Below are 12,320 nucleotides of genomic sequence, written 5' to 3'. Positions count from 1 at the left end.
AATGGACATGATCATTCCCATCTAAGAGCGTCACTGTGAACATCATGTGGCACTGTGTGGATAAAGGGGCCACCATGGTACCTGCTCTATGGTAGCTGCAGAAAAAAACTCTGCTTCCCTCCTTCCCTCCTCCCCTCACTCAATCTGGCTACACATCTATCTACTAAACGGAACTAATTCTCAGATCCTTCCTTCTTTAACAGAAAAAGCTTTGCCTGCCATAAAACATTAGCAAATAGTGATTGAGTCGGAGATTTTCTGGGAAGAACTATATAAGAGCATGCAGCGTGCGCTCATTTGATTTGCAGATATATTGTAATGATTTTCACCACACAAAACCCACTGGAGGTACTATTAAGGATTGGACTAATGCTGCTCTGCTCCTTTTTTCCCCTCAACCCTTCTTTCTCTCATGCAAATTAGAAACATTAATCCTTTGTGGCTCCCTGGCCTCTTGGAAGTGGGGAAACCTGTCTCCTAGCATTCCACACACCCCCACCCACGAACATAACATAATCGTCAAGTATTCATAACTTCTGAGTGCAATTTCAACCCTCTCATTGATAAGGCAATAACCCAAGCAAACAACATTAGATGAAGTTACGAGTCTGTGCATAGAGAAGGAGACATTATTTGGGCAAGATGAATATAAGTTCTGTATAAAGTTGCACAAATTCTTACAGGCAGAATAGACTTTGGATAGAGCTATTAGACCAAGCCATTAAGTTGCCTGCCTTCTAGTTCATCTTCCAGAGATCCTTAACATGGCCTTGGTCACAGTATTCAGATATCTTAGATCTGGCTGTCCTTGTACATCATGGTCTACTAGTGTCTACTAGTGTCTCAGTCATTTTTTCCTCATCTTTTCAATGAATGTCATGAAATCCCCTTGTGAACTTGTTTGATAGTGATAAAGATATTGAGTGACAACTATATGACCCCTGCTAAGTGCACAAAATCAGTATTCTCCTCTTTGTTTTTATGTCCAGGTCACAGCTCCTTGGAGTCACCAACAAACATGCCTTCTTCTCCTCCTGACCATTTTGTGTGGAATCTCACCTGGATAATGAAAGATTCCTTTCCTTTCCTGTCTCATCGCAGTCGATACGGTAAGTATATTTTGATACTTATTTGTGAGGCACTATTGCTATCTTATAATTAAGGATACTATGGATTTCAGTTTGTGATTAATGATGCTCCAAGGATCCCTGGGCTCCTTACATAAAAAGAAATCTTGCCAGGCACAGTGGCACATGCCTGGATTCCAAGAGGCTCAGGAGGTTGAGGCAGGAGGATTTTGAGTTCAAAGCTAAAAGCAAGGTGCTAAGTAATCATTGAGACTATGTCTCTAAATAAAATACAAAATAGAGCTGGGGATGTGGCTCAGTAGCCAAGTGTCCCTGAGTTCAATCCCTGGTACCTCCCCTGCAAAATCTTTTTGTGCCATCGGTCTCCCAGTGGCACCCAGCCTCATCAGATCATTCCAGCCAAGCCATTCCAGTTGCATTCTGCATACTGGAGAAGCCAAGAATGTTGTTGCTGCTGTGTGGCACCTGGTATTCTTGACATCTCCTTGCTAATCATTAGATGCACTGCTTATTTTCAGCTCAAATGTTGCTTTTTTGGATATAAGGTTTTAAACCACCATGTTTCTAAAGATCATGTACTCTTTCGAGAGGGGATTGTTACTATGAAGAACATATGTCTTCCTCAGTGACTCTCTTACCTTTGGGTAGTTTCCCAAACATGCAATTTAATATTATTTCAACTCATTTGATTATGCAATATCCTTGGAAATAAGGAGAAAAGATTCAATTTCCATTTACACAGATGTGGAAACTGAGCTTAATATCATCACATGGATGGGTTTTCTAGCCATCAAGTGAGAATTCTTCCCTTAAATTCACTCTTTCTCTCAGCAGTTCACTTAAGCCTGCTAAATCCTAACCTAGGAGCCCGCAGAGGGCCATATTTACATGGCATAGAGTTCTTGGTTCTCCATGCTTAACCTAACAGCTCATACCAGCTGGGCTTCTACAGTACAAAGAACAGGTTTGGAACCCAGCTGGTACATTTCCGAGGGAACATTTTCCTTTCTCTGGAACTCCTTTGGGCGAACCCCAAGAGAGCAAGCACTATGCTGTGTTTGTTCCCCACCTTATCTCATCACAAGGACAGCACTCCTAAAGCCTTGTGCCTAATGAATGGATTCAGAAGGACTCCAGAGATGGAATTCTCTCATCAGGCTTGATTCAATTAAGTATTGATGAACCCAGTGTAGCACTGAGTTCGAGATTCCCTTCTGGGCATTTTTACCTATTCCTGCTGCTCATTCTATGCCCTTGGGCTTGAGCTATTTAAAATGCACCTAACAGAGATGTTCTACTCACTGTAGAAAAGCTCTGGTCTGAAGCCTGCTGTCCGTCATCCGTAACACAGTTAGTCTCGGTACGTATTAATGGTACCGTTTATTTCGAACTTAAAAGAAACGAACGCATCACAAACCCTAGGGCAGTTTAGGATGATACTCTGTGCTAGGATGTTTCCTGCTCCTCCTAAGCATCCCCAGAGGGAAAGAAGGATCAGTGGTTCTCAGGAGATTCCAGATAAGAATTACTTCCTGATTATATTTAAGCCAGACACTGTCATCTTATGATAAGGGCAAGTGTCTATAAATAATTGAAATCTAGTCCTTGGTATCCTTAATGCTTTGTAACCAGATTTGTAATACAACTGGTCTTCAGATAACACTTTTGAATCTGCTCTCAAAGTCATTCAGTATCTCTAACAGGAAGACAACTATTTGAAAGACAGAATGTCCAAGGAAGGCAGGTTTGCCTCCTGTAGGCCTCAGAGAGCAATGTGTTTGTTCCCTGTGGAGCATCTTGAGAGGGGTTGCAGGTTGAAAGGAGAAAACCATGATAGTTTTTTAAGCCGCCTACCTACCCATTTCTTGGCCTTGATAAACCTATTTCCTCTCTCTGATCCTCACCCTCCTCTTCTGTAAAATAAGGGTAGAGGGCTGTGTTCCCTTAGGGCAAAGGAGTACATCTGAATGTTTCCCAAGTTCACTTTCATGCTCTCCTTGTGGCCTAGGACCTCATGATTTCCCTTCTTGATAGAGAAGACGGAAAGCATCGGCAAGTGGTTGCCCAAATGCTGGACAAGGGTGCCAAAGTCGGCACCATTATTGGTGTTGATTCATGGAGGAGGAAGAGCTCATTCTTGATTGGTGTCTCCTTGACTGAGTATGGTAATAATTTCAGATCCTTTTCATCTTCTCACCATATTTAATTTAGTGGAGACTTATGCACCCCCTTCTAATACACACACATACGTCACCACTACATCTGTGCTGAGCCCATGAAAGATGCTGAAATTGATTAAATAGAAAAATGAGTAAGCCTTGGCCCTGACTTCACAGAGTTCTTAGGCCAAGGAAATAATTCTGTAGGCAGCTAGGCCCATTGCTATGGAGAGGCCTCTGTGGACTGGCCTCAACGCCCAGACATTAAGGGACTCATTGCTGAGCAGGCTGAAGACAAGAGTTAAGGTCAATACACCCATTCCCTCAAGGTATTTTTAGGGGCTCAGCCTACATGTCTATGAACCAAAGAGGCCAGCAGGCTTATAGGTAATAAATCTATACCTTTCAACTGCCAGGAAAGACATTTTAAGAAATGTTAACAACTTCATTAATTTTAAGGCCTCAAACTTGGGCAGAGAAATTTGACTGGAAAATTGCTGCCTGAAGGGATAGTTCTTCAGACAGTGAGGAGTCCCCCAGCCTCAGCAAGTCTGCAGAGGAGCTTCATGCATGGCTGGCCATCTTCTCCTGCACCCTGGGGGAGGGGTGGTGGTGAGAGTAGCATCAACAATACAACCACAGACATCATGATGGACAGCAGCAGGCCGGTCCTCTCGGGGAGGCTGTCCTGTCCTGAATTGAATGTGGCTTTCTTCTCGCTAGTGTTTTATGAGAAGAGATGGGGTGGAGAAGAGGCTAATAAGATTTACTCACCCCCAGCCTGTAATTATCTGCTTGAGGAAAAAGTTTGACCTACCTTTTTGAAAGCTCCCCATATTTCTTCTAATTTATGCTGGGGTCTTTTATGTTGTGTAAAATATATTCTCTTCAGTGGCATTCAGTATGATTCTAGCTCTTTCTTGCCTCTGACTTGAATGAGGAAGAGCCTGCTAATTTCATCATCATGAGCAGAGAGCTGTACGTTCTTCCCCCAAGGCTTCGAAAGGGAAGGACATCTGAAGAAAGACTTTCTTTGTTTTTCCTTTTATCATTATCTTTGATGCCTTCGGACTTATTTATAGGCCCAGCTAAAGGATTAGACTGTAACTAGCCCCCAGATAAAAATCTGTCCCATCAGGTCACATTAGCTGCTGAGAGATTGAGGCCACTGGGCATTGAGAAAGGGAGTTTTGATCACCTTGAGTTCTAGATTCTCCGAGATAGATGGTATCCTTCCCAGTATTACTTCGTATTTGTCCACTCTGGGGTACAAGGAGAATCATATCAGCATTTCAAGCAGAATGACCTGAGGTTCCACCCCAGAAAAACTGGAAAAAGGGAATTTTTATTTTTTAAAAAAATTGTTGATAGTTTGGCAAAACCTTTCACAAGCATTTTTCACATTACAGTTGTGTTATAAAATTACAGTGGGTGGAAATTACTTTTTATCCCATGTTTACAGAAACGTTGATCAAGGGTCAAAGGAGTTTATTAATGTGCTCTCCAGCTACAGAGCAGGTGAACAGTAGAAAAGAGTGAACCCAGGTTTTCTGGTTTCAAGCTGAGGGCTCTACAAACACATCACAGAGTAATTTAGAGATGAGCCTTCCAGCGAGAACACTCAGACTTCCTGGGAGACCTGGTGTTTGGACCGAAAGATCAGTCTGATATTTAAGACCTTGGGTAGCTGTAGCACCCAAGCCTTGTTGTTCCCAATTTAAGAAGAGGTAGGCTAGGTAACTTTCCTCTCCTTAAACGTGGTAGATAGTCTTGTATAGCTCTCCTTTCTTCCTCTCCACCCCAGAATACGGTCTCTCTTATAGGTAGAATTTTGTGTTTCAAAAAGGTCCATTAAGATCCCCATACCTCTGTACCTGTGAATGAGACCTTATTGAGAAGTAAAGTGTTTGCAGATGTAATTAAGTTAAAATGAGGCCACACTGGATTAGGGCCATAAGACTTGTGTGCTTATAAGAACACAGCACAGACATACACAGGACACTCACTGTGTGGCCATAGAATCAGAGGTCGGAGCGACGCTCCTCTAAGCCAAGGTTGCTGGCAACACTAGAAGCTAAGAGAAAAGCATAGGCCAGATGCTCCCCCGGAGCTTTATAGGCAGAACAGCCTGGTGAACCCCTTGATTTTAGATATATGACCTCTAGTGCTGTGGGAGGAGAACATGTCTATTATTTTAAGCCACGCAACGAGTGGGACTTCATTATGACAGCCCTAAGAAACTTATATAAATCTTTATCCCTCCAGGCCCTCAATGTCTGGAACATTGACTCCTGGAAAAAGAAAGTATTCTTCCCAATATCTGAGCATAACAAAGCCATTGTTGGACTTTGAATAAAAGTTCTATTAAAACTTTGTCTACTTTCTAGTCCACGGGGACCTATCCAATTTAGAGGCTGGTGCTTTTGGAAAGAAAAATTAGACTTTTTAATTACTTTCCCTGCTGCTGCCACCACTGCCACCCATCCTGCTAATGTATCAATTTCGTTGATTGAAAAGACTGGGTAAATTAAATATCATTCTTTCTCTCCCCCTCTCTCTCTCTCTCTCTCAAAAAAAAAAAAATATTAACCCAACACAGAATCAAAAATGGAAAACAGAAAGGCCCTCCAGCACCCTATGGGATTTCCTCCGTAGCTCTGGCAGGAAGTCAGTTTGATCACATTTCTGAAATTACATATTTAACGTGGCTGGCCGTGATCAGCCATTCCGGCCCTCAGGAGCCTGGTATCAGTCAAAAGCAGCTCCCAGCTCCCTAGTGGTCTGTTGTCAGGGCCCAAAGCTTTCTTTCCAACTCTTCTGCCCCCAACAGGCCAGGTCACTTTGTGTTCTGTTCCCAGCCCTGCTCCACTGAACTGAGGAATCGAGTTCTTTTGTGGCTCATGCATCTGTGTTGTTATCTACAACGTAATAAGCAAAAGGCCTCTGGATGCATTCACCAAAAAGGCTGAGTCCCAAAGGGAATTGCAATGCCGGCAGTCATACAAGGCCCAGGAGCAGGAACCATCTATCACCTCGAGCTCCGCTGACCTGCTGAGAGTCAACAAACTCAATCCATAGAAATTCAATAAAAAGCAGTTGGCTTAGAAGAGACAGGTTGGAAATGCTCCTCTTAGTCGTGTACCTTTGAAACGAAGATGAATAAACCCATTCAATAAATATGACGAGTGTGTCGCTCCGCTAGTGACGAGTTGAGTCAGGAGAAGCAGAAAGAAGAGAATCAAGAGAATGGTGGACAGACTGACATGAAGATGGACAAAACAAGTCGAGAGGGATCCATTTAAAAACAACTGTCACAGACAGAAACAAGGACACTGACACAAAGGAAAGAGAGGGACACAAAGGAAAGAGATGGATGCAGGGACAGAGGTAAGGAGGGACACACAGGAAGAGAGAGAGAGAGAGAGAGAGAGAGAGAGACAAAGTGGAAGGGCACCTACGGCTGCCCGGTCTCCTTTCCGTGTATTCTTTCTCCCACTAATGTGGTTTCAGCTACCTGGACAGGTAGCTCCCTAATCCTTGGTCCAGTCTTGACCTTCCCTGTGAAGGACCCTCCTGCATCCCTACCTGTCTGTATCATTTTCCCCATAGTGTGCCTCCAGAAACAGAGAATGGGAGGCTGGGTGAAAACATTTGTGGAGCACCAACTGTAGTCTGGGTTGTGTTCAACACGTGTGAGTGAGTGATAAAGACAAATGGGATACATTTCCTTCCCTCAAGGGACTCTGGAGGAAGAGGAGGCCTGGGTACCCTGTGACAAGCACATGCCTGTCCAAAGCATCCTGGAGCACAGAGGAGAGGAGGATGGGTCAGTTCTGTAGAGGATCCAGGGAAGTAGACATTCTGGAGATGGGGACAGCAGAGCTGGAAACACTGAGACCAGTGAGGAAGGCAGCCTGGACAGAGGGGCATATGCAGGGACAGGTCAGGCTCTGTGACACAGGGAAAGAGGAGCTGGGAGGGAGCCACAGGGAGAAGCTGGAGAGAGTTGCTCCTGGGTGTGCTCAGGGTTTGGACATGAGTCAGCATGAAAAGCATAGTAAGCTATGAAAAAGAGGGGCAAGAGGGAACTGGGAGACTTGCTGTATGTGGGGTAAGCAGGCCCTGCGTGCCTCTCCAGGAGAGCCCAGCTTGAGAAGTCGAGTGGATGGACTTGAGGAGAGACACCATCTCCTATTTGGCAAGGAGAGATGGTGTCCAGAACATTGAGACAGAGGAGAAGGGGACTAGATCCATATTGAACGAGTTCTATTTGAAAAGCCATCAGGACATCCAGGTGAAGATGGCCAGGAGGGAGTGGTGAACCCAGGTCTCTGAGGAAATAAGGGAGATGGGGAGTCACTGGCATCAAGACAGGTTGAAGCTGGAAGATGAAGACCCAAAGAAGATCAGAGGAAGAGGAGCATGAAAAATGGAAGTGGAGGAGTAGAGAGAAGAACCAGAATATGGTGCAACCACAAAAGCCAAGAGAATGAGGAATTTTTAGACCAAAGAGCCATCCATTATCAGTTGAAGCTATGTGGAAACGAGGTAGAGCAGGACCGTAGAGATCATTCCTCACGCTGCTGAATACCTTATATGTTTTACATGCTTCCTCTTTTCCCCGTGTTTCCCACTTTCTTATTCTCACTTAGTGTTTTTCTGCCCCTTCAACCTGTCTTCCTAAAGCCTAACCTGGGGCCAGGTGAGCCCCCTGCCTGTACCGCAGAGCTTTACCTGAGCACCTAGGCTATCCAGATCTTGCTTTCTCCTTGGAATTGTTTGATGGAAATTTTTGATAGGATTTTTTTTTAACCAAGACAGATAGTATTATCCCCCTCTTGAAATCAGAGTCTGAATTGTATGGAAATATTTTCTGATCATCCAGATTCTCCAAGAAACCCTTTAGGTGATTCCCATCTCATGAAACAGGCTTTTCCTTTTGGTTCATTTTAACAAATCACTCTTCTAGTCTGTCACTCATCTCCCTTGGTGGTTCAAGTGTAAACTAGGTCACCTGATAAAGGAATCGTATGTGAATCTAATTTACCCAACTGAAAGGTGGGGGAGATGCTGCACATCACTATATCTGTCTGTCTGTCTCTCTGTCTGCCTATCTATCTTACATTCCGTCATCCAATACACATGTAACAACTTGCCCAGCTCTGTGTCCCTGCCTGCCACGGAGATTCTCACCTATTTAATGTTTATCGCAGATGTGATGGGCTCAAACATCTGGAAGGTGCTTCTTAAATACTCATTGGATGATGACATTAAACGTATGTGCATTACTCCCAACACCCCAACAGTCCTGTGGAGGGAGACTCTCCTTGGGTCCAATGACCTTGGATCCTTGCAAGGAAGGTTTGCTCTGACTCAGAAAAGATGCAGCATGCCTGTCAGATTTAGCCAAACTTCGTTTGGGCTATTGTACATCAGGTGTTCATGCTCAGCAGCTGGTGACCACGCTGTGACCTCTAAATAAGACCAGCCTGGTGGTTGTGGACCTCGCTTTTATCCTTGTGTTTACATAGTGTCTCTCCACAGGACTTCACACCTCTGATGTCACACTGTTCCTGGTGTCTTTGTTACCTGTGGTCCTGTACCTCCATTTCTCTAGACTATAAACATGTAGAGGTCAGAGAATTCACATCTGTTTTCCTTTTATATCCACAGTACTTACCCTAGGGTGTTATAATCAGTCACATTCTCAATAAATGTACACTAGACCATAATATTCGCTGGAGAATCCAGCAAACTAGAAGTGGACTTGGGTTTCTCCATTCCTAACCTAGAGCTTCCAGAACCTGGAGATCTTTGTTTCAATAAAAGGTGGGGAAGTTCCCATCAGCCCCTCATTGGTGAAGTCAAATTAATTGGTTTCAGGAGAGAGATGTATCTAAAGGGAGGACAGTTCCTAGGCTAGACTTACTTTGGTTGAGAATTCAAAGCTGTGATTTTAACAACTTTGGGCAGGCTATTTTTTTTTTCTCCTCTACTCAACCTAAAAAAGCATATTCAGCAGACATGAATGAGCTGAGGAATTTTTGTTTTGACAGCTTTGGGACATCTGAGATATTGTACACAGAGCATTTCTAACCAACCTAGAAAGACATGTGTCCAAAACATATGCAGGAAAATGACTGATCAAGAGTGAGAAAAATGAGAGGAAATCCTCTTAAAATGAAATGATTTGTCAAGAGCAGCCTCAGATGCAAAACTTTATGAGGCTCAGATTAACAGGACTTTAACCAGCACATTTGGGAAGATGACTAGAATAATTTGATGAGAAACTCATTGACGTCTTGAGCTATTGGGGTCCACAGCTCTCTGGTTAAATAGCCTCACCTTACAAAGGAGGAGACCAAAGCTGAGGGAGGTCATTGTTCTCCTCAGGGGTAGTGGCAAAGCAAAGATTCAAACCCGGGCCATCTGTCAGGCAGAGCCCATCCCAGCTTCTCTTCAATAAAGGTAGGGACAATGGCATTTTTTCTCAATATCTGGGCTTACAAATTATTTTCTCACATGTCAGTCCTATCCACAAATTCACACATCTTATCATCTGAATGATTTGGGGCTCTGTCAGCCCCACAGTGTTGTGTTGTCCCAAGGATTGTTTAGTGGGGGGTCAGTCCCTCCCTGGTTTCAATGAATCCACTGCTAGGCTCAGTCTAGTTGCTTCACTATCATCTAGAGAGCACCTTAAAAACTAGATTCATGTACACATGTAATCCCAATGGCTTGGGAGGCTAAAGCAAGAGGATTGCAAATTCAAAGCCAGTCTCAGCAACTTAGGGAGGTCCTAAACAACTTAGCAAGACTCTGACTCAAAGTAAAACATAAAAAGGGTTGGGGATGTGGCTCAGTGGTAAAGCACCCCTGGGTTCAATCCCCAGTACCCACCCCCCCCCAAAAAAAAAAACACCTAGATTCTCAGAGTCCCTGAACTGCATGACCAGGTTTGGAAACCACAGGTGTTTAGTTCCCTCCATGTTGCCTGTCTACGTCTCCTCTGCGATAGCCACACGTGTGCTGTGCTCTGCTGCCTCTGTCTGAAGCTAAGCCCAGAGTGATGAGAAAAGAATTTTAACGTGAAATCCCAGCTCTGATTCTTATGAGTTTTATTACCTTTAGCCACCAGTCCACTGTGTTTGGTCTTTCACTTGTAAACTGGAAATGACCATGATTCCTAATTGGCAGGACAGATTTGAAGATGCCCAGAGTACCTTCAAATGGAAGAAGACCCATTTATGGAGAGGCTGGTATTCTGGATTTTGGTGTCATGGCTGTATACAATGGAAGCTTTTGGCTTAAAACTCTTTAAGTCCCTGGTTTTTCCCTCTAAAACCTGCAATCGTTTCTATCTTTAATCATACTATTATTCCATGCAGCCCAGCTTCAAAATCCATTATACAATTAGACTAAATTAAGCACTATTAGTTCCCTGCCAATCTTGAATAATCTTATTCCCTCCTCTGTTCTCAGCAAACTTCCTTGCTAAACCTGCACCATCTGTCAAAATCTTTTCAACCTTCAAGTTGAACTCCAGAAGTTGCCTGGAGGTCTTTGAGCCTCTGGCCTCCTAGGCAGATTCTCCCATGCCCTGTGGCCCCCTGGCCTCACCAGTCTGCCTATCTCAGAGGCAGATAAGGGCAAGTCCCTCATCTCCCTCACTGGCCTGGGAGTCCCTGGCAGGCTGAGTCCACACCAGAGCAGTCTGGGTCTCTGCCTGAATTTCAAGATCATCACCAGCTAGCAACCCACAGTCATCTGCAACACTCTGGAAGTTATATCCCTTCAGAGACAGAGGAGAAGTGAAGGGGGCCATTTTGCACATTCTGAGTTTCCCTTGACCATCAGGCTCCCCACCTATTGTGACGGACGCTACATGGCTCAGTGCCCTTCAATATTCTTGTTTCAGAAACACCATTCAGATAGATGTAGTATTGAGCAGCAGCAGGAACTGATAGGCTTTTACCAGGACCTCTGGAGCATGCTTTACTCTATCAGAGACGCCCCTGCCCCCTGCACTATACACCCACACTCACATGTGCATGCCAAATGCATGTTTTCTAGAAATTGCAAAGAGAACACTGGACTGGGCGTTCAATCTGGATTCTGGTCTCAGTTCTCTTCCTTTCCCAGAACCAAGACGATGCCACCTTAGTCAAGTCACTTTCTGTTCCTGGGTCTCAGTTTTCCCATCTCTAAAATGAGGAGCTGGGCTAGCTAACTTTGGTTTTAATTACTTCCCTTATTCTTTTCCGGGATTACACACAGAGTCTCATTTTCCTATCTGTAGCATTTGACGGCCATGGACAAGGGCAATGAGAATCAAGCTTTCTGCGCCTCTCCCCCCATTGTGCAAACTCGGGCACATGCACCTCCCCTTCCGAGGCTGTGTTTATATAATTGATTGATTGAAGGAGACTTGGCCCTTCTTCACTGCAGCTTGATTATAAGTGAGCTAAACAGATGCCTTGAATTGGGTGATTGGTTCCCAGATGCATTCCAGGGAGCCGGGTGATGGGAAGGAAATAAGTGATTTCAAATTCTGGGGCCTCGTGACAAATGAATTGTGCTAGTGGGTGGGGACAGAGAGGGGCCAGGTTTGGTACTTAGTGTTATGAAGTGAGTGACCAGATGTCGATAGCATCTGGTAGATTAATATCAAAGGTGACTGTTGGGCTAAGTGCCCCTTTAGGAGATGATCCAGAAAGGAGGAGCACAATCCTTTTCCATCCAAGCCTGGGATAGAATTCAGGGCTCCTGGGTTGAGTACGTGATCCCTCAAGTGTCCGAGTATGGCAGAGCTCAATTTTCAACTTGTGCAGCCTGACCCTGTGCAGGGTATGTGCTTCTAATTGCTCCCTGACCTGCCTTCCAAGTCACCTTAGTGCCCCACACCTAGGAGTTGATAAAGGCACCTGTTCTAGTTGGCATCCACTTGGGTCCTCTAAGGTCAAGTCAGTTCAGTGGATCGCTAAATCCCTGGTGAGAAAACTCAGGCACAGAGAGATAAAGCAACGTGTGTGCGTCTCAGGACCATGGGAATGAGAGCATCCATCTATATAGC

General features: G+C 44.5%; 1 protein-coding gene across 1 annotated transcript in view; it reads left to right on the top strand.

Moving 5' to 3' along the window:
* Positions 1–12,320, top strand: part of Alk (ALK receptor tyrosine kinase) — a 668,653-nt gene that overhangs the window by 201,690 nt on the left and 454,643 nt on the right. Inside the window, exon 2 of the mRNA XM_058578442.1 lies at positions 990–1,109. Within this exon, the coding sequence (XP_058434425.1) occupies positions 990–1,109 (120 nt within the window). The remainder of the gene's footprint in view (positions 1–989; positions 1,110–12,320) is intronic.

Source organism: Marmota monax, unplaced genomic scaffold, assembly GCF_021218885.2.
Source record: "Marmota monax isolate L192 unplaced genomic scaffold, Marmota_monax_Labrador192_F-V1.1 WCK01_AAM20220418_F8-fsc00010, whole genome shotgun sequence".
NCBI lineage: Eukaryota > Metazoa > Chordata > Mammalia > Rodentia > Sciuridae > Marmota > Marmota monax.
This window is presented reverse-complemented; position numbering and strand designations above follow the sequence as displayed.